Raw genomic sequence first — 23,513 nt, 5'->3', positions numbered from 1 at the left:
TACTAAATACCTTGACTTTTAATGATTTATTATTGTCCATCACACCGAACTCATTTTTTTAATAGATTAGGCTGAATTCTCCTGAGTTTTCTAGTCATACATTAAACAACTTCAAATAATGGTATCTTTGCCACCTTTTCCTAATAGTTTGATCTTTTGTTTCATTTCTAACAACTTTGGCGAGTACTTTCAGAATAATATTAAATAATGGTGGTGATAATTAGTCTTATTCGTTCTTAACTGTCACAAGAATTTTGTTAACATTTACCATTCAGTTTGATGCTTCTGACCTGTGAAAATGTGTGTTGGTCATGTTAAAGAGACAATCTTTTAGTCTTTCAAAAGAATTTTTTATTGGATTACAAGTTAAATTTTATCAAGTGCCTTTTAAACATCTATTGAAACTGTCATACTTATTCTTTCACCTATTAATAGAATAAGCTATAATAGATTTTGTAATAATATGCCCATTGTTATGCTCCTGAGAAAATTCCCACTTGGTCATAGTGAGTTCTCCTTTTTAAGATAATTCTGGATAGTATAGAAGTTTCTGGTTATTTGAGTATATTGCTACTGGGAAAAGTCTACATAAAATGAATCCTTCAGAATTAGAGGTAGTCCTTTAAAAACGTTATCAATTTCTTCTAAAAAATTAGACTGTTTGGTTTATGTGACTAATTTTGACCATGTATTTACATGGAAATCTTCTATTTCTTCCAGGTTTTAAAATTTATTAGCAGATTATTCTTGCATGATTCCTTTAGTTTCCTTTGGAGCAGTGATTCATTTAAAAGCATTATTGAAGAAGGAATCTTTATTTTATAATCACAAGCCTCTGCATACATTGGAAAAGTTCTAGAACAGTTAGGTGGAAGATATCATTTATGATCTTTAAATGGTGCACAGTTTTTAGAGTCTTCAGATTAGGAGACACTACTTTTAAAATATGAAATTAGAAGAGGAACTCTGAGTGTATTCCCAGTTAATTTCTACCTCTTCCAAGTTAACAGAGGTGGTGCTGGAACTGATGCTTTGGGGCAGGGCTCTCACTGTGTTGGGGGCAGTTGCCTCACTAAGTTTGTGAGGACAGCAGAATGAAAGGGGAGTAATGAGGAGCCCTGTTTGCCAGCCGGTCACTGCAGCCGGTCGGTGAACCTGAGGTCCCAGACAGCTGGACAGGGACGGCAAGACCATGCTGCTGTCACATACTGGAGCATCGGAACTCTGGGGAACCCACACTCTGTTCCGGGGGAGACTGGCCCAAGATAGCCAGTTATAACTAGGCAATTGGGAATCCCAGGGTTCACATATGTCTAACAAAGCATGATGATTTTCTGGGGTGTTTTACATCTTGAAGAAAGAAAAAAGTAATTTGGGGAGTATTTGAACTATCGAACTTTCTCATACATTAGGTGCAGGTAGGTTCATTACACGTGATTCTTTTTTCCCTTCTTTTAATATACAGCTACTCTCCAGAGAGACCGAATCTTCAAACATTTTACCAGGAAGCGCCAAAGGGCTATGCGAAGGCGAGTCCACCAGATCAACGGACATAAGTTCATGGCCACATACCTGAGGCAGCCCACCTACTGCTCTCACTGCAGGGAGTTTATCTGGTAAGAGGTTCCCTGACTTCTCTCCTCCCAAGAGCTGAGATTTCCTCTGGTTGTGTGTGATTTCAGGAGAAAGCATGACTATTAAGAATTGTTTTAGAATCTGATTATTTTCCTCTTACTCTAATATGTTGACCTAGAAATTTTAATCCCCAACAAAAAAATTACACAATTTACAGATTAAGTTTTATTTGTTATTTCTTTTGCCAATCATTTTGGTAAAAGTGCTAATGAATCATGAACTGGTTAAAAAGCACTAATTAGAGAGAGAGGCTAATCAGTTAACAAATGATCTATCCCTAAGGAGGAAAGAAATATCAACAGTATTTCTCTAAGAAGGCATGAATCACATGATGACTTATGGAATTAATTGTTGGAAGTAAACTAAACATACAGTAGTCTTCAGCCTTATAGTATGTAGACAAAGGTAATAGCTTTCAGTGATCACATACTATAATCCCTGGCATTTAAGAATCAAGATAATTAATAGTTGAGAAATTCTAGATGATTTGGGGCAATATCTTACTATACATGTTACTCAAGTGGCAAATCTATAATGTAAAATAAATTTAAGTAATAGTTATCTTCAGTTAGAGGCAACATTAAACATATTTATTTGCAGAGAGAAGGAAGAAATACCCTCACATGCACAAAACATACACATACACACCCTTCTCAGGAGGAAGAAACACACTCTCATATCTGCAGCATAAAAGGAGATCTTTGTTTTTGTTGCAAACTTTAGTCATTTTGTTTAAGGCAGAAACACTTGATTCAGATTCATTTCTGAGTATTGATCAATTACTTTGTGTTTTGTGGGGGTTTTTGTGATTACTTTAGATTTTATACCTTTTAACAGTCAGAATGCAGGCTTAGTTTGTGTTTCTGGCCTTTTTAATCAAGAATATGGTCTTGTCTATGATCCTTTTAAAGTACTATTGGAATCTGTTTGCTAGTATTTTATTGAGGATTTTTGCATCTATGTTTCAGTGATATTGGCCTGTAATTTTCTTTTTTTGTGATATCTTTGTCTAGTTTTGGTATCAGGGTGATGGTGGCCTCACAGAATGAATTCGGAAGTCTTCCTTTCTCGGCAATTTTTTGGAATAGTTTCAGAAGGGTAGGTGTTAACTCTTGTCTAAATGTTTGGTAGAATTCACCTGTGAAGCCATCCATCTGATCCTGAACTTTTGTTTGTTGAGAGCTTTTAAATTACTGATTCAATTTCAGTGCTGGTAATTGGTCTGTTCATATTTTCTATTTCTTCCTGGTTCCATCTTGGGAGATTGTACCTTTCTAAGAATTTGTCCATTTCTTCTAGGTTGTCCGTTTTATTGGCGTTATAGTTGCTCGTAGTAGTCTCTTATGATCCTTTGTATTTCTGTGGTGTCTGTGGTAACTTCTCATTTTTCATTTCTGATTTTATTGATTTGGGCCCTCTGTCTATTTTTCCTGGATGAGTCTGCCTAAAGGTTTATCAATTTTTTTTAATCTTTTTGAAGAACCAGCTTTTAGTTTCATTTATCTTTTCTATTGCTTTTTTAGTCTCTATTTCACTTATTTCTGTTCTGATCTTTATGATTTCCTTCCTTCTACTAACTTTGGGTTTTGTTTGTTCTTCTTTCTCTAGTTGTTTTAGGTGTAAGTTTAGGTTGTTTATTGAGATTTTTCTTGTTTTCTGAGGTAAGCTTGTATCACTATAAACTTCCTTCTTAGAACTGCTTTGGCTGTGTCCCATAGGTGTTTTTTTTTTTTTTTAATATTTATTTATTTTTGGCTGTGTTGGGTCTTCATTGCTGTGCACGGGCTTTCTTTTAGTTGTGGCGAGCGGGGGCTACTCTTCGTTGCGGTGCACGGGCTTCTCATTGCGGTGGCTTCTCTTGCTGTGGAGCATGGGCTCTAGGTGCGCAGGCTTCAGTAGTTGTGGCTTGGGCTCAGTCGTTGTGGCTCGCAGACTCTAGAGCACAGGCTCAGTAGTTGTGGCGCACGGGCTTAGCTGCTCCATGGCATGTGGGATCTTCCTGGACCAGGGATTGAACCCATGTCCCCTGCATTGGCAGGTGGATTCTCAACCACTGTGCCACCAGGGAAGTCTCATGTCCCACAGGTTTTGGATTGTCATGTTTTCATTTTCATTTGTCTCTAGGTATTTTTTTAATTTCCTCTTTGATCTCTTCAGTGATCCGTTGGTTGTTTGGTAGCATACTGTTTAGCCTCCATCTGTTTGTGTTTTTTGCAGTTTTTTTTCTTGTAGTTGACTTCTAATTTCATAGTGCTGTGGTTGGAATATATGGTTGATATTTCACTTTTCTTAAATTTACTGAGGCTTGTTTTGTGGCCTAGCATGTGATCTATCAAGAAGAATATTCCATGTGCACTTGAAAAGAATGTGTATTCTGCTGCTTTTGGGGTGAAATGCTCTGTAAATATCAATTATGCTCTATAAATATCAATAAATATCATTTGGTCTAATGTGTCATTTAAGGCCTGTGTTTCCTTATTGATTTTCTGTCTGGATGATGTGTCCATTGATGTAAGTGGGGTGTTAAAGTCCCCTACTATTATTGTGTTACTGTTGATATCTCCTTTTATATCTGTTAATATTTGCCTTATGTATTAAGGTGCTCCTATGTTGGGTGCATATATATTTACATTTGTTATATCTTCTTGGATTGATCCCTTGATCATTATGTAGTGTCCTTCTTTGTCTCTTGAAACAGTGTTTATTTTAAAGTCTATTTTATCTGATACAAGTATTGCTGCTCCAGCTTTCTTTTGATTTCCATTTGCGTGGAATACCTTTTTCCATCCCCTCACAAATATCATATGATATCATGTGGAATCTAAAAAAATGATACAAAGGAACTTATTTACAAAACAGAAATAGACTCACAGACATAGAAAACAAATTTATGCTTACCAAAGGCAGAAGGAGGGGGCAGGGATAAATTAGGGATTTGGGATTAACAGATACATACTACTATATATAAAACAGATGAACAACAAGGACCTACTGTATAACACAGGCAACTATCTTCAATATCTTGTAATAATGTATAATGGAAAAGAATCTGAAAAAGAACATATATATGTATATATATATATATAATGAATCACTTTGCTATGCACCAGAAACTAACACAACATTGTAAATCAACTATACTTCAATAAAATAAATTTTAAAAAGAAATAAGACATTAAATTTGTACACAATAAAAAAAAAATATGAAAGAAAGAAAAAGTAGAGTCTTGTCTAAACCAAAGGCCCTAAACTGGCTGTCGATATGTATGAAGCCTAAAACTGTAGTCTTTAGGAGGAGGTTCCTATTCTATTTTTTAATGAAAAAATTAGCATCTCTGGCAACTTTGAGCCCATTTTTCTTCTTTGCATGCTCCAGTTAGCCATAGACCCACCTCTCACTGGATTTGCCTGACCAGAAGGGTAATTGTCTGTTACTGTTTTATTTCATGTCACACCATTTGGCTTCCCTCCTTTACATGACCTGCCTGCCCCTGTAGGCATTTGTGGTGGCAACCTGTGATCTCAACTAACGTTCTTAATGGAAACTTACTTGATAATTTCACCAAATTTTTTTCTACCAAGGAAACTTTAACTCCCACCTAACTGGCCTTGTGAAACACACACACACACGCACACACACACATGCACACACACTTAAAATAGTGGTATATGTGTTTTATATATATACATACATATATATATATATATATATATCTATGATTAAGCACATGGACTCTGGCATTCAATCTCATCACCAACTAGATGTGTGAACCTAGACAAGCTATATAACCCATCAATGTCTCCTCATTTGCAAAACAGAGACAATAATTTTATTTTATTTACATAATAAACTTTTATATGCACTTAGAGTGCCAGGCACTGTTCTAAGTATTTTACATTATCAACACTTTTTATCTTCATGATAACCTTATAAAGTAGGTACTGTTATTATTATACCTTTATATATATTAAGAAACAGTGACTCAAAGTAGTTAAAACAACTTGCCCCAAATCACATCCAGGCCATCCAGCTTCAGGATCTGTGCTCTAGGCTATCCTATTATATGTGCTACCTCACGTGGCTTTTGTGAGGATTAAATGAGATGGTACACGTCAGCTGCTTGGCTCATTGCCTGGCATATCCTACTGGCTTAGTAAAATGTGGTTTTTGTTAATAAGAATGAGAATCATATCACCATCACCCAGAGACTGTATTAGGGAGAGACAGAGATGGAAGCTGTGGGCATGATGGGCATATTGTGGCCGCACTTCTGCTCCCCAGTGGACTCTGGGTGATGTGGGCACAGGGAAGATGGAAGATGCCTCAGGTCAGGCATCTGGAGTGGACTCACCTGTTTACATCCATATGTATATTTGCATCTGTTTACTTCACCCTCTGCATGTATTTATGTGTATGTGAGAGAGAATGATCAATAAGGCAGTAAAGTGACACTTCAGGCAGAGGCTCAGTCATACACACAGAGGAGGGTTTATTTTCACTGAGGACTTGGGGGATTACCACAGTGGTGGGTAGAATGAGAATTGCCAAACTCACCTGTTTGTGATTCGGAGCATTCTAACTCATCAGTTTCCTCCTTGTCTTGTGGTAACAAAAAAGGGCTCAAAAAGAACATTATCTCTGCTGCTTCTCTGAAATTGTGTTTTTTATAAAGGACCAGAGGATGAAATTTGTTTTCCTTAAGTACTGTAATTATAGGAACATTGTTGCTGAAATATTTGACTAATGGTTTCTTTTTTCTCTATTGTCTTGAACAGGGGTGTATTTGGGAAACAGGGTTATCAATGCCAAGGTAAGAAAACATTTTAAAACTATGTTTAATCTTGTTCCTGTGTTAAAAAGTGATTATACCAAGAGGAAACAGGATACATTCCATTAATATTTTGATAAATAACTCTCTGTAGGTCAAATGAGACCCCCATAGAATTATAACCCTTTAGTTTTGGTTAAATTTTAGCCATGTCTTTTTGTAGACAAAGTAGAGGGGCTGTTTTTATTCCTGAATCCAGGATACCTATGTAAGTTTAGTTGTTTAAAGTTTTGTCTCTGCAGGATCATGAACATACTAAAAGGTAACGCGATTTTGTGAGCAGGACCCTTGAGTCTTGAAGATAAATTTTTGGTTTTTTACAATCCCCTTGTCCATAGGGGTGAGAAGTAGCACAATGCTGATTTCTCTTTACCTGAATTGGAAATAGAAGCTATTATCCAAGTTGCTTTTTTGATTTTCTGAATTTAGTTAAATGTGAGAATGTTCAAAGTTAGGCTGTTAATGGTCTTGTAAGATATTATCCATTCAATTTATTTTGATTTTCACAATTCTAAGATAACCTCAATTAGTGTTCCAGAAGAAATGGAATGAAATAAAAAAGGAAAGAGTAAAAGAAGACTCCTTAATCTGGAGGTTTAGCCAGGCTGGATTGGACTTTTATTTGGGCCTCCCTCATCATTAACTTGAGCGTCATCTCATGGTTTGTCCATATGGTACCTATTATCTTAATTTACACCCTACAGATCATTGGTAAAATAGTACTACCTATCCTAGAGTGGTGACCTATGGTAAACTAGGTAAATAAAGAAATCCCACCTTCTCTTCTGAAGGAGGGGAAGTAAAACATTATTTCCCTTAGAAGAATGGAATAAGACATACATTTGGATGTAATTTTGACTTTAATATGTATGAACAATTCTACTGAGTTCTCAAATTTAGGAAAAACTGAATTGATATTACAGCAATAATTGACCTTATGCTATTAATTTCAGCCCCAAATGAGAGCATAGTTCACAGGTCAGAATCAATGTCACTTTTTGGCTTGGACCTCTCCAGCACAGGGGTATGCTCTGTCCATCTCATGCATACAAAGATAACTTGAGAACCTCTTGGTAAACAAGATTATATTTTTTGAGTTTAAAAATACATGATTTGTGACATATCTGTTGTTTTTTTAGTTTATTTCTTCTACCATGGCCTGTAGTGCCAGGATATTTGAAGAGCTGATTTTCAGTGGGCCACCTGTTAAAGGATCAGGAAAGAACACTGGTCAGGAGACACGTGGACACTAATTTGTTCACATCTTGCAAAGGGATATAAAACCACATGCCTAGTTGGAAGGATATACCAATCATGCTAAAACTAATCAAAAGCAAACAGATTAAAGCAGACTTCAGAACAAGGAAAGTTATAAAGGATAAGGAAGTGCATTATGTAATGATAAAAGGAGTCAGTTTTCCAAGAAGACATAAAAATCTTTAGCGTATATGCGCCTAATAACAGGACATCAAAATACTTAAGGCAAAAACTGATAGAACTGCAAGGAGATACAAACAAATCCACTATTATAGTTGGATTTAATTTTATTTAATATCTCAGCAATTGATAGATCCAGCAGGCAGAAAATCAGTAAGAATATAGTTGACCTAAACAGCACTATCACAACTTGATCAAATTGACATTTATAGAATTCTCCATCTAAGAGCAGCAGAACACACATTCTTCTCAAGCTTACTAGGAACATTTACCAACATAGACCACATTCTGGGACATTGAAACAAACCATAACAAATATAAAAGAATAGAAATCATAAAAAGTATCTTCTCAGACCACAGTGGAATTAAACTAGAAATCAATAACAAAAAGATAGCTCAAACACCTCCAAATATTTGAAGATTAAGCTACATATTCTAAATAGCACATGGGTCAAAGAAGACTCAAGAGGAAATAAAAAATATTTTAAATCAAATGAAAATACAATTTATCAAAATTTGTGGGAGGCAGTGAAAGCAGTGCTCAGAGGAAAATTTAGAGTATTAAATGCATATATTAGAAAAGAATAAAGGTCTAAAATCAATAATCTAAGTTTCCATCTTAAAAAGGAGAGAAATTTAAGCCTAAAGTGAGCAGCAGAAAATAAATAACAAAAATAGAGTGGAAAGCAGTGAAATTGAAATTAGGAAAACAATTTTAAAAATCCACAAAACCAAAAGCTATCAATAATTCTCCAAAAAGATCAATAAAATTGATAAACCTGTAGCCAAGCTGACTGTGAAAAAAACAAATGCCTTGGAATATAAGATTTTTCTATGTGAAGGATTCCCTCATATAAAAAGACCAGTTCTCTGGGCACTTTCAATTTGGTTCTCCTGAGAATTCAATCTGATGAAAGCTAGATTTGTTTTAGATTATAGTGCTACTTGCTGACATGTCATCTGTCTTTATGTATTTAATCCTAGAAACTTCCATATGTCTTGAAAGATCTTAAAAATGATGTGTATTTTCATATTGCTTCATTGCACATGTTCATCCTTTAATGGAAACTGGACTCTGCACTCTATCAGTTGTCTGAATGAAAATTTTAAAAATGTTATTTAGAAAGTTCTAACTATTCAAGCAATTGATTGGGTCATTCTGCAAATACTTAATGAATGCCTACTTTGTACAAGTCATCATGCTGGCTGGGAATCCTGAGGACATTAGAGGTTGTATGTGGAAGATCTGAAATGAGGGAGGCCAGCTAGAGGTTGTAGGAGACTAGAGGAGGGAGAGAGTTTCAGTCTAGAAGGGGAGCCATGGGGAGTATATTTTCATAAAAGAGACATTTTTTAAAGTCGTTTCTTGTTATACATTTAAGGTTTAGTGAAGTGATAGGAAAAGAAGATACCCCAGGGATTCAGAGGGGCATGGACAGTGTGTTGGGGAGGGTGAAGATTTGCTCCAGGAAGAGCACCTAGTCTAGTTTTTAGTGGAACAAAGAGCCCCCAGAGAAGAAAGGTGACAGGTGAGCCTGGGGTGGGCTTGGGAGAGCCTGAAACCTATCTGGGAAATTTCAACTCTAGTTTGACTTGACTATGAGACACGATTGAATGCTTTAGATTATGGGCCTGAGGTGACCAGAATTATATACTGTGAGATGATTCCTCTGGAAGTTGGGGCAGGAAGGAGTAAAGCCAGGAAGTATGACGTTAGTTCCGGACCCGAGTATGAACAGTTCAAGCGTGAGCAAAGGCCTGAGTTAGGGTGGTGGTAAGGAATATAGGAAGAACGGGAACACTGGCTGCCATCATGTGGGCCCACCATCTAAATCAAGCCACAATGGCCTGGTGCCTCCAATAAATGTATAATCGCTGGATTTTATTTCCTAGTGTGCACCTGTGTCGTCCACAAGCGCTGCCATCATCTAATTGTTACAGCCTGCACCTGCCAAAACAATATTAACAAAGTGGATTCAAAGGTAAGATAGCAGTTTGCTGATTAAGTGCCTGCATGAGCTCATGCGTACACATTCTCTCTTGCTCGCTCTCTCTCCCCCTCTCTCTCTGCCTCTGTCTCTCTTTCTCTCTCTCTCTCTCTCCTTCCCTCTGTCTTTTTCTTCCTCCCTCTCATTCCCAATTCCCTTTCACATTCCTTGAAGCCAATGGTGGTATCAGAATTGAAATTTCTCTCCTTTTTATATTATGGCATTTGTATTTCTATACTTGCATAGCTTGACCTGTCCTTGAAATGACTCCATTAGTGATCAGCTGGGTAAAAGCTCTAGAGATCAGTTCTACTAATTTGAAGAGAGATTTGGAAACATGGAAAGTTCCCTGAGTTTGGCATCAGATGACTGGGATTTGAATGTAGAATCCAGCCTCTGCTAGCTAGCTTCTCTCTCAGCCTCAGACCTAAAATAGTATCAATACTACAAGATAGAATTGATATGGTAAGTATGTTGTTAACTGTAAATTGCACTTCCTAAATAAAGTGCCTTTTGGCCCCCTCCAGCCTCTCGAGGAATTTCAGGGAGGATCTGTATCTATACATAAAGGCTTGAACATCACTCTTGCCATTAGCATTGCATCCAGCTGAGGTGGGCGTACATTCTAAATTCTGGAGGTAGAAGGCAGTTGGAGTATTACCAACAGTTAGCAGTGGATTTACAGATGCATTGAAAAGTCCGACTCTGGAACTTGATGGTTTTTTACGGTATACACCCAGGATTGCTATAGAGTACACACAGAGGCATGTGTACTTTCTTTTATGAGAAAGAGGCCAGAAAAGTTTCAAGAGGAGTAATATTGCCCCACTACTTGTTATGTGTGGCTCTGTTGTTATTGCTTCAAACTGTGATATAGACTATAGAGCATATGCCTAATTTAACTATTTGCTGGAAACAGTATGTGAGATTTCACCTGATCCTGAGAAGTGATCGTCTGTGAGATAAAAGCAGAATCTTTGCACTCAGATATCAAAATACAAAGACAGGCAGAGGCTGGAAGGGCTGAATAAGATCACCAGTTGAATGTCACCTTGGAATAAATTCCTTCTGTGGTTCCCTGTCCTCTGGATGTCACCCCATCCTCATGACACAATTTCTGGAAGAACTTGTGGTGATAGCAAGTGTATGTTGCCTATAAAAGACTTGTTGAATCCTGAAGTTAAAAGGTTCTAGGAAATAGACATGGGTGTGAGGAATTGGCCGGGAGAGAAACACGGCCAATTGAATATAAAAGGTGAAATGAATATTTAAATTTCTATTAATCTCCCAAGATGGTGGACAGTTTAATGTACACCACACATTTCTGTCCAGTCTTGTTCACTAGAAAATGTGCTTCGTCTGCGTGGTAAGGCCTGGGTAATTCATCGTGGCTGGGCAGTAATAGTATACTCATCTCAGGTGTCATAGTAACACTTTGCATTTGGTGGGCTCCTGTTACAGTTTTCACAAAAGGTGTGGGTATGGAATTTCAGCTCTCGTCCTCCTGTTTCCCTGCTACAGATTGCTGAGCAGAGGTTCGGAATCAACATCCCACACAAGTTCAGCGTCCACAACTACAAGGTGCCAACGTTCTGTGATCACTGTGGCTCCCTGCTCTGGGGGATAATGCGACAAGGACTTCAGTGTAAAAGTGAGATTCTGGGGTGCTTGGTACCCACTTTCTCATGAGAACACCTTGCTGCGAGCTTTCAGCATTCTGCAGTTCAGAATCTGACCTAGGACAGATGGTTTTAGATACCTTGTAAATGAACATCTTAGTGGCTCTCTCTATATGTATGTGTCCCTTGTCAGGCACGTAAAGAGAGTTACATGTGATCCACAGATTTCCTAACCATGGAATGTTTTCTCACTTGCTAAATGAAATGTCCCGTCTAGTTAGCTAGCCTGCTGGCTATCCTCTATTTAGTACTGAGTACAGGCTAGTCATTGTGTATTTCCATAGATATTTGAAAGAGGAAAAAATGGGATCTGGTCAGAAATGGAAGGTGGTAGGAGGTGAGGTGGCCAGCAGAGAAGGTTGAGTTATGAGTAAGAACTATCAGGAGAGTTGGTTTGATCACCTCACCAGAAATAAGCAGGAATTGAGTGATAAAAGCATAACTCAGTCCGCCCTGTGTCTTCTCAAAGAGCTTGATAGAGATCAGAGAGTAGGTGGAACGAAGGACACTTCAGCTTTGGCCACGCGAGGGCACGCACTTCAACAACAATGTCCAGTGGAGCCTGAGTTTGGAGCTTTTGCCTCAGCAGAGGATAAGGATATGGGGGCTGGTCCCTGTCCTGTTAGGAGTTGAGGGGCTGTTGGCCTGGAGTCATCTCTCCTTGAGTGTTGCTATAACAATCTGGCTGTGGTGAGGTGCACTGTCCTCTGCTGAAATACATGTGAGTTTCAGCCTGAAGCCTGAGACACATTCTGAGTCACCAGGGGAGGCAGAGTTCATGTCAGTACAACTGGACAACTTCCACTGGCTGCCTGGACTTAACCAGACCTGCTTCTATTAACAAAAAGGGGCTAGTCACTTGTCTTTAAGAAAGGCAAATTCTTTTATTTCTCCAGAGCACCATTTAACTATTCTTATTTCATAGATATTTCATGAACTAATTCTTTTTCAACCAAAACAGCAGCCAGCTCACATGTAGCTTTGTTTCAGGCACTGCTTGATCATTAGCTGGATGGTGTCACCCAGGTGTGGGTTTCTAGTGTGAAAGCCCCTTTCTGCTTTCGTATGGTTGTTGCTGACAGGCAGAGCCATGGGTGGGGTTCATCTGCATTGCACTCGTCCCCGGTGGTGCTGAGGGTAGCACGCCTGCAGTGTTCCAGCTCCTATCATTTTTGCTTTTATTGTCACGTGGAGCTTTAGAAAGGCCACCGCAGGCTTGTATGTCTCCGTACCAGCCTTGCTGAGAGAGGTGGATTTCCTAGGAATCTAATGAAGCTTAAGCCTTGGAGCTCCTCCCTTGCAAGGTACCTTCCAAGTTCTCTACTTGATGAAGTGCTCTTTTTCTTAAAGAGGGCAACCCTAAATTGCATCACTTCAGGCACCGCGAAACTTGGCTCTGTGTATGCTTCCAAAGATGGGCTGACACACCTCAACGCATCTTACGCTGCTTTATCCCTGCCTCCGATCAGCAGGGCCCGTGTCAAGAAACCGTGTCAGAACTCTGTGCTGATTAAACCTCGGGTCTTTCATCACCCCAAGTCAGCTTCCTGTGCACCAGGAGCTTAGCTTGCTTCGCTCTCCTCTTCCAACTGCCACTTGCCTTGACCTTTAAAAACGTTGCTTTTTGTCACCCATGAAGCCACAGGCTGCAAGCACTGAGAAATACAGCTGCTGCACAGGATGATGCGTTCTGTGCTGTGAGGGCCACCCAAAGACAGTGCTCAGAAAGAAAGCTTTACTTAGAGGCTGTCCTCTCAGAAACACCAGTTCCATCCTGTCTGAACAGCCATCTACATGTGGCTGTTAGATTGCTACCTTTTAGTGAGAGTTACAAGGAATGGCATAAAGTCGGTTGGCACGTTTCCTTGTTATTTAATCGAGTGAGCTGTTGCCGTGATGAATGTTTTGATCTCTGTATTGAATCATGCTGGGAAATCAGTGATGACTTTTAAAATATGATTTAAGTGAATGTCTTGCATCAAGTCACAGTGGAAACAAAAAGAAATTTGAAATGTATTATTCTTCCGTATGCCAGGCTTACTGCTTCTGCACAAAACAGAAATAGAGAAAATCAGGGATTTACTTACACTCAGGGATCGTTGTGGGTGTCAGTTGAATTTGATGAGAAGATATCATTATTCAGCCTGTGCAATTCCTCAGTCACAGTCTTTCAGGTTATCACAGCTCTCTTTCACAGCACATGTTGACGTGGCTCCTTTCTGAATGTGGATTCCCTTTTCCTCTTCCATCCAGTATGTAAAATGAATGTACACATTCGATGTCAGGCGAACGTGGCCCCAAACTGCGGCGTGAATGCGGCGGAGCTGGCCAAGACTCTGGCAGGAATGGGCCTCCAACCCGGAAGTATTTCTCCCACCTCGGTGAGACTTTGCTATTTTCATATTTTGTAACTTAGAAGTTGTTCAGATGTGGCGAGCCCTAGTATTGTGTGTGGCATAATCAAAGTTCCTAGTCTCGGCAAATACAATAAACAGATTTATTGCATTTTTAAAGAGCATTTTGTTCCACAAATAAGGTTCTATATGCAATTATATAACAAGAAATAATGAGCGTGCAGATATAGCAAGAAGCAGAAAAGGGATTTTTTTTTAAAAAAATAGCTTCCTGTCATTGTGGTCTGGTGAAAAGCCTGGAATCCAGGGTCCTCGGTTCTGCTCTTGTCGGGGCCCCCGGCAGTGCAGTTGACCAGTAACTATGGGCCTTTGCTTCCTTCTCTCTGAAGGGGTTGAACTTAAAGAGCTGATGTTCTCCACAGGCCTGGAATCCAGCAGTTGTGTAGTATTTGTTTATGGATCGTGAATTTATCTCAAGTCCAGCCACAGACAGGAGTTCCTTCCTCTCGGCTCTCGGGAGTGGGTGGAGCATGTCAGTCGCCGTGCACGTGTTTTGTCCTGCCACCGCCCTGAGTGACCCTCCCCCACCTGCTGTTGTCCATTAGCACTTCAGACACATCCCAGGCCCACATCCTATTGCCACCTTCCTGGCTGTGGTCTGCTGAGAATTGGGAAAGAGCCATGGTTATGGCTGAGGCTTCTGAAATGTGTAGCTTGATGCCGGGTTCAGGAAAATTCTAGACTTAACTGTCAAATATCTCTGGGCACTTAGGAAGGGAAGTGCAATCACTGTCAGGTTCTTGGTTATCCAAACAATGTCATCACTAACCACCCCATTTCCTTTTCACCGCAGGGCCCCGCCTGGTAAAGCAGGGGCTTGGATTGACATTGCATTTCTTGATTTCAGGAAGGCGTTGGCAAAGTCCTTCAAGTCTGTGTGTCTTTCTTGTGGACAGACAGGCAGGGTGCTATACCGTGAGGGGGATTTCCAGTGCATGGGACAGCTGTCCCTGAAGAGTGTAGGTTAGGGATTTCGGCCTGGCCCAGGGCTTCTGAAATACCATGGAAATAAGCTGAGCCATGTGGCACAACCTCTAGGAATGGGCGGCGCCACTTGTCACTTGAACCAAGTGTCTTTCATGTTCTGATACTTAATAGTGAGAAAACCCAAATTCCCTGTTAGCTGACAGTACAGCATTAAAGAGAGACATCTTTAGTCTATTAAAAGAGAAGAATGGGTTAAACAAACAAACAAAAAAAGATTGAGAAACACTGGATTTAGAGTTTTCTGGCAGCGGAAGTATTTAAGTGGAGGAAGTGAGATTCAAGCTGGTAAAATTTTTCCAGCTTTGAGAAATTTATGATCAGAAATCTAGAGGAGAAACTATTAAAATAATCAGATTTTAAAGGTGATCCATTTTATATCTTCAATCACTGTTTCACTGGGTTGAGTAAGAAAAATCCTTGCAGTTTCAGGGTATTGTCCAGCTGTTTATTACAAACATTGCTTAGAAGTTGCCTCAGATAAGCTTTTTTTTTAGCTAAATAGGTCAAATGCTCCAGGATGTCAGACTTTTTGTCTCTCATCTGGTGGTAGCTTGTCTTATAAATATCCCAAGGTAGACATCTGCACGTCACCTTGTCTTTAGGTAGCGCCCTCCCTGGGATGAGTCTTGTACTAGTGGGATAGGGCTAGAGAACTCCCCGAAGAGGCCACACCTACTTCTGGTTCTATGTGGTGAACCGGGAGCACTCATTGGGTTGGTGGTTAACCTTGCTGGAGGGCAAGTTGACCATGTATCAAAAGTCTTCAAAATTAACACAGTGGCCCAAAGAATTCCCTTTCCAGAAAGCTATCTTAAGAAAATAGATGATGACGGTGAGGATGATCGTGTTGATAAAGATGACAACACAGCTTAGGTTTATGGAATGTGCCCGGCACTGGTCTAAGTGCTTTAAGTGCAGTTATTCATTTACTCCTCATAACAACCCATGTTGCAGGTACTATAACCTCCCCTTTGTTAGAAGAGGAAACTGAGGCACAGAGAGGTAGGTGACTTGTCCACGGTCACAGGGTTAGGTTGTAGAGCTGTGATTTCAACCCAGGCAGCCTGCTTGAGAACCTAGACTCCTAATCACCCTGATTTGAAGATTTGCGTGCAAGTATGGTCACTGTGTGTTATCTATACTAGTGAAAGATGAGAGATAATCTATATTTCCAATACCGAGAATTAGTGAATCAATTGTGATATATCCATAAAATGGAATATTGGACAGCTTTTTGAAACTCATGTTCTTGAAGGACATTTAGAGATATGGATAATATGCATGGAAAAATGTTAAATTAAAACTTGTGTTATGAAACAACAATTTTATTGTATTTTTTAAAATTAAGTGTAAAGATAGATGTGTGTATATGTATGTTTCTATTTTTTGTTTTTTGAGGAAGGCTGATGAGATTATAGGTATTGTCAATCTTACCCTTCATATATTTACATTAACTTTTGTTTCTCTTTTATAATTTAAAATATTGTATATAAAAATGTTGCTTCATTCATTCTTGGTGTGGAGTGGCGCTCAATTCTCTGAGCAGTTGTGAAAGCTGCTATTTGCAGGACATGGACACCAGGTGGCGCTCTTGGAACTTTGCCCACCCTGTAGAAAGCCACCGCAAGAAATCAGGTGGACCAGACTGAGACATTTTCTATATACTCCCATTTGAGCACAAACTGAAACTCGGTGGCTTAGATATATTTTAAATGATTCTGACCCAAATACAGTAAGCACAGATCAGGAGTTGGTGCTGAAGCAGTTTTGAGTGGCAGAACCTGATCTCACATGTCAAGCTGTATTGATCTTTCCCCATGTGCTGTATTGAGGGTTGAAGCTGCAAGTAAGGTCTTCTTCATCCATAAATGCTTCATGCTGCACTGTGATTTCTGACTTGATGTATTCCTACTCTTCTTTGCAGAATCTTGTTTCCAGATCAACCCTAAGACGACAAGGAAAGGAGAGCATCAAAGAAGGAAATGGCATTGGGGTTAATTCTTCCAACCGACTTGGGATCAACAACTTTGAGTTCATCCGAGTACTGGGGAAGGGCAGCTTTGGGAAGGTGAGTCTTGGCTCCAAGTGTTTGGGTGGTTAAAGGACGCCTGCTGCATGTATGTTGTTTGCCTGTGCATGTATGTATACACATGGCCATTTCCCACGTGCCATCTGCCTTCTGCCTCAGATGAGGCCACACCCTAAGAGCTGCACGAGTTCTCACGCTCCCTCCTCCTGCTTTGCCATAGGTGATGCTTGCAAGGATAAAAGAAACAGGAGACCTCTATGCCGTGAAGGTGCTGAAGAAGGACGTGATCCTGCAAGATGATGACGTGGAGTGCACCATGACAGAGAAAAGGATCCTGTCTTTGGCCCGCAATCACCCCTTCCTCACTCAGTTGTTTTGCTGCTTTCAGACACCCGTAAGTATGACCCACATTCACTGCCTCAGGGGCCTCCTTTCTTCAAAAGCTGAGATCACAGATGTTGAAGGTTTCATAAAGTAGAGTATTAGAAACTTTTGGGGGATGGACTCCTAAGGTAGGGTCATTTGAAGTATCCAGTGACTTCTGATGACCAGAACCAATGAGCTAACTGCTTCCTTCCTTTCATGCTGTCCTGGAGAAGGATCACTTTGAGGGTTGTGTGTCCTAAGATTGAAAACGTCTTCATACGTAAGTCTTCTCTAGCAGAGTGAAGGTCACAGAAGTCTAAGAATACAGTAAATGTCATGGGCTGATTATTTTGGTGACTTTAACCTCAGCTCTGTTGCTAAATGCTGAACTGGTTCTGACCCGGGGAAAAGAGTTCAGACCAGGATAGGCCCAAAGGGAGCACCTTGATTTGTAATGTCCCAAGGCATTGCTTCTGGCCTCAGTCAAGGACCCTCTGCTTGATTCTATGGACTGATTGTGGGATTCTGTCTATCCCATCATGTTGTGCAATTAGGAATGCTTTTGGCTGCAGTTAACAGAATATGTGGCTGACAGTGGTTTACACAATAGACAGAAAGGATGAGTTTAGTTCATTAGTACAGACTTTTTTCTTGGGAAGTCTGACAGTAGCAATGTTAGGGTTAGATTAGTTGATCAGTGACATCAGACATCTCTTCCCCGTGGGTCTCAAGGTATTTGCCACGGCCCTAAACATCACACCTCATATGACAGCATCCAAAGCAGGAAGCTCGGGGGACAGAGGCAGAAGGGCTTCATGGACCACTCTTCTTTTATCAAGGAGAGAAAAATCTTTCCTAGACCTGAGTTACAGGCTCACCCTGAGCTGCAAAGGAGGCTGGAAGAGCAAACATCTAGTCACGATAAGCTGCTTTATCATGATTGGCTCGCATCAACCTTGACTTATCCCCTGGGGCAGGACACTCTATAGCCCATTTAGCATTGGGCTCAGAATTGGGCTTCTGTTGTCAGTGGAGAAGGAATAGGGCTCCTGTGAAGGCACCAAGAGGGTCTGGCACAGATATTTCTTAATCTTCTTGCTGTCAAAGTCATTCTGAAAGAGAATTCAGGACATGTCCCTTGTCTCTGCTACCATCAGGGATGTAAAGGGCGTGATGGGAGCAGGATGGGGGCATCCCACCTGGTCCAGTGGTGCTGTGATGCATTTCTAGGGAAAGTAACAGCTATGCCAGAACCAGAAGGGCCAGTCAGAATTAGTCAGGCAAAGAGAATGAAAGTGAATATGGAATAAAGGTTAAACAGCTCAGGCATGGATCTACTAGTAAACGGGACCAGGAGGTGTGAATAAAGCTCACGAGCATAAAATGTGAGGTTGAGGAGGGGCCTGGTGAGAACTAAGGCTGCAGAAGTAGCCCAGGCCGCTGTAGGCGCTGTTAAAGGGGCTAGGGTTTTAGTGCTAAGAACAAATGCAAGACATTTAAGCAGAGGAATGACATATCAGATTGCATTTTTTAACTATTAAAAACCATTTTATTTTATTTTTTTTTTGCAATGGGTAGTATAAGCATCCTCCAAGTATCCATACCCTCTCTTTGAAAGGAAAAATTATTACTAGTTTCAAGTGTAGCCTTTCAGAGAATTTTTTTGCACACAAAAGTATACACACACACCACATATATGCATCCATATTTATTTTTCTAAAAAGCACAAATGGTTGTATATATTTGTCCACCATTCTGTATCCTTTTTTTAAGGAAAAAAAAATCCAAAATGGTTTTATTAAGGAAGTAAATCTCTGTAATGCATCTCGCAAAATTTACACATTTAAAAAAATTGAGGTAAATTGACATGTAACATTATATTAGTTTTGAGCGTACAAAATAATGATTTGATATTTGTATATGTGGTAAAATGATCACCACAATTAGTCTAGCTAACATCCATCATCACACAGTTACAGAATTTTTTCTTGTGGTGAGAACCTTTAGGAGCTACTTTCTTAGCAACTTTCATATATGCAATACTATGTTATTAACTGTAGTCACCATATTGTACATTGCATCCCCAGTCTCCTTATTTTTTTAAAAAAATGTAATAATGTATCTTGAGATTGTCTCATATTTGTACATACCTGGCTGCCTCATTTTTAATGGCTACATACTATTCCATTTTAAGAACATGATGCAATTTATTTAACTTGTTTCCTATTGCTGTGTATTTAGGCTGTACTTAGACTTTTATTTCAAAGTTGCAGTGAGTCTCTTTGTACTTTTATCTTTAGGTACTTGTGCTATGATTTCTATATGATACACTACTAGAAGTGATATTGCTTGCTCAGAAGTAGATGCCTTTATAATTTTATCTAGTTGGCCCTCTCTCCCCATCGTGGTTAAAGATAACTAACACTTTATCATTTAAATACCAGGCACTGTTCTAAGTGCTTTATGTGTATTATCTCAGTAATCCCATGAAGTAAATTCTGTTAACATCACTCCCATTTTACAGATGAACAAACTGAGGCAGGAAGAAATTTAGCTTCCAAGTGGCAGACGTTTTAAGTCTGACTGCTGAGCCCAAGCTCTTACCACTTGCTGGCTGTATTTCTAAATTCATACTCCCAAACCATGTGTGAGAAGGCTTATTTCCCCCACCCTCCTGTCATGGCATGCTACCTATCATTTTGATGGTTGGAGAGATTTTTAAAAAGGTGTCTTTGGGGTTCTAATCGACATTTCTCTGACAGTGAGTGAGGCTGAGCATTCACATATGTTTAAGGGTCCCTTGTGTTGGCAAAGACTCATGTACAGCTTAGAGAATGGATGGAGCAGGGAACACTGGAAGCCGGGAGACAGGAGGGTGTGTGAAAGGGGATGCACGGCGTGCACTCCCATGCTGTCTGAGTATGTTGGGAGGAGCTGGGGTTCAAGTAAGAGCTTCTTGGGCTTCGGTTTCCTCTGCACTCCTTCCCGCCCCTCATGGTCTAGGCTCTTTGAGGCCACGCCCTCCTCATCAGAGTCCTCGGTGGCTCCAGGAGCCCTGGAGTCCTGGAGTCCCTGCCGCCCCTACCACCTTGCCCCTGATTCTTGCTTCCCATCTCCGGGTCCATGGTTCCTTCAGAGCTCCGGTTCTGCCCATTCTCCACTGCTACCCAGAGTATCCCCAAAACACTGTTTCCCATGCTCTGTGTGCTCTGTCCACCTAAAGCCCTTCATCAGCCCTCATCCAGCCGTTTTCCCAGAGAAGAGTGGGGTGACAGCTCTGGGCTTGAGAACACCCTTGTGAAGAAGGCAAGACTGGTGGGTGGTACTGGTCACCCGCCTGAGCTTCAGGCGCACCTCCTCCTCATTCCATGAGCCGGACAGGGCTATACTCAGCTCGTCTTTCCAGGGCTGCACCAAAGTGCAGATGGTTTTCTATGACATTGGGTTAGATGATATTAACAGTTGACTGACATGGTTGTGCAGTGGCTGCTTCAAGTTACTCTAATGAACAAATAAAGAAGTGTCAGCTACCCCACTCCAGGGGACTTTTACCTACTGAAGGAGATCCCCGTGATTCTATAGAAGCAGTCTGAGGTCTTACCAACAATTAGAGGGTGTTGTAGTAGAAAAGAACTTAACCTGGAACAGATTGGGAGACCAATAAATATAGGATATACAATGCAAAATTTTCCAGGAAAATATAAACTATACAGTATCCCCAAATATTAGTGTCCACATGTTATTTCCACAGTGTTCAGCCGGTCAAGCCTTTATTTTAACATGGGCCATCTATTTTTCCTAGTGACAGTTTCATATATGGCCACAAGGTGGCAGTCGTTACCGCAAGGTGATTTTTATTTCTGCACCAGAGAGAGAGGAACTGACTTTGGGGTTTAAAATTTGTGTGTTACAGTAGATGTCTCCAAAGCAAAGGATGATGGGAATTTTCCCTTGCCCTAGGTCTAGATGATAAAGTGGTAAGAACCAACTTAAAAGAATCAAGTGCATTTTTCTCATGCTGAGATAGAGATATACAGTTTCCATTTTGCTGTAGTTTAAGCCTTCTCTCGGATTTGCAAGGTATCAGACTCCACATATGCATAGCATTTGCTCTCTGCATCTGTCCATCTGTCAGAAATCCTCAGTCACTATCCCTATTTGCTACTGAATAACTATAAAGAACAGAAAATGTTAGTTACCATGAGAAATTAAAGCAGGTAAATGACTACTTTTCAGCTACTGGGTTTGGCAGGCCCTGGCCTCTGAAGTGAGCTACTAATCAGTGTGTTGTGCTGAACCGTAACACAGTTTAGAAGGGAGCCCAGGTGAGGCGTGGGAGCACCCCCCAGCGTCTGCAATGTGTCACTTCACTGTGAAGACGCTGGCAGAGACAGCAGTCAGTCCTCTTGCCGTCCAGCCCTGTAGAATGAGTGTCTCTGAGGCCCAGGAGAAAGGGAGCAACTTGCTGAGGATCCCTTAGGCTGGGAGTGCTGGAGACAAGGTTCATCTCTGGGTCAGGCTGACTCTGGAACCCGGCTCCGTCCACTTGGTGTCTTATACAACATTGAGGTTGTTGGTTCAGCATCTGCTTAAAGCCTCTCCTGTCTGCCCTGACTCACCTCCAACCTGCTGATACGGAAACAGCTCTGCCCTTGGAAACGGAAGACCTAAGTTCTTCCAGCTCTGTCTTCCTCTGTCTGAATGGCTTGCAACTACCTTAAAATTCCTTTGAGCCTTGAAGTTCTCATGGTTGAGATGAAAGCAGGATTGCTGTGAGGACCAAAGGCGAGAATGCAGACACACTGTTGCTACACGCGCGGCAACTCGGTGTTGTGATGACCGCCTCCTTCCCCACACAAAAAAAATGTCCTGGGCCTTCCCAGGGGCCAGCACAGACCCCACGTGGAGGTGACAGTAAACACCCACAAAGTAGGAATTTTGGAACTTCTTTTGTTCTTGACGAGAACAAAAAGATAAGCAAATTTCAAATATTAGATAATTTGTCGTTTGCTGCATAGAATTATGAGCCCATGAATTATTGCCCCTGATTTTTTCATAATAATGCTTGTTACTTGCATGTATATCATTCCACTGGCATCCTCATAAATTTCTGAAAGCATTGTAAATCCTAATAGTTTGTGAATAATTTGATAATCTGGATCAAGACTTATAAGAATGCGTATACTCTTGGATCTGTTGATTTTATTCCTGATAATCTAGCCAAAGAAAACAACGTAAAGAATAAATGTTACGCATAAAGATGTTTAATTTTCAATGCATTATTTATAAGAGGAAAATATTGGAAACAACTTCAGCCTTCAGCAATAGGAGTCTACTTAAACAATGTACTATTTGATGAAGATTTTCAGCCAGTAGAGAAATAATTGAATATTAAGTAGTTAGATCATTGTGTGTTACTGTTGGAAGCATCTAACGTGTAATATTTATTGCATGTAATTCTTACATCAGCCGTAGAAGATGGGTACAATTATTATCTTTATTTTGCCGAGTGATAAAGTGACGGAGAAGTTAAGTTACTTGCCCTAAATCTAACAGAGTAAATGGTGGAACTCAGAGATGGGAAGCCAGGAAATAGTACAGAATTTATGATGATTAAGGGCATGAATCCATATCAGGTTTCACCCAGGACAGCAATGTGGCAAACCTGGCCCCTCCTCCAAAAAAAGCCTGAAAGGAGATGATGCCAGTAGACTATCAGGGACTGTTGCGAAGGTAGTGGAATTGGGGATGATCTTTTTCTTCTTTGTTCTGTTTGTCAGTTTCTGCAATGTGCTTCTGTTTCTTTGTCCATGAGGCTGGGAGGAGTGAGGGCTTATGAAACGAGCAGGGCCCAGGGTCTGGGCTGCCGGCCTGGCGTAGGCCACCTTCCCCACTCTTTCAGGTTAAATTCACTTCACACGCCTTTCATCTTAATCAGTGACTGTTGTGCCGGCAGCCGAGCCTGCTGGCATTTATGGCCTATGATCCGGGTCTCCCCACCCCCAGCTCCCAGGGGCTCTCCTTGGCTCTCCTGGAGCCCTGGCTGAGTGCTGAGGGCCGAGACCAGGACGAACAAAGAGGCAGCAGCAGCAGGAGGGGGAGTGGCAGAGTAAACACGGGTCAGATGCTTTAGCCTTTGTTCAGAGACC

At 40.6% G+C, this 23,513-nt stretch overlaps 1 protein-coding gene across 1 annotated transcript in view; it reads left to right on the top strand.

The window, feature by feature from the left end:
• Positions 1-23,513, top strand: part of PRKCH (protein kinase C eta) — a 220,670-nt gene that overhangs the window by 115,897 nt on the left and 81,260 nt on the right. The window contains exons 3-9 of the mRNA XM_082386575.1: positions 1,466-1,616; positions 6,412-6,446; positions 9,795-9,883; positions 11,411-11,540; positions 13,822-13,949; positions 16,894-17,037; positions 17,219-17,392. Coding sequence (XP_082242701.1) covers positions 1,466-1,616; positions 6,412-6,446; positions 9,795-9,883; positions 11,411-11,540; positions 13,822-13,949; positions 16,894-17,037; positions 17,219-17,392 — 851 coding nt within the window. The remainder of the gene's footprint in view (positions 1-1,465; positions 1,617-6,411; positions 6,447-9,794; positions 9,884-11,410; positions 11,541-13,821; positions 13,950-16,893; positions 17,038-17,218; positions 17,393-23,513) is intronic.

Source organism: Balaenoptera borealis (assembly GCF_965194805.1).
Source record: "Balaenoptera borealis genome assembly, chromosome: 3".
NCBI lineage: Eukaryota > Metazoa > Chordata > Mammalia > Artiodactyla > Balaenopteridae > Balaenoptera > Balaenoptera borealis.
Note: the sequence above shows the minus strand (reverse complement) of the source record. Positions and strands in the feature narration are given on the sequence as shown.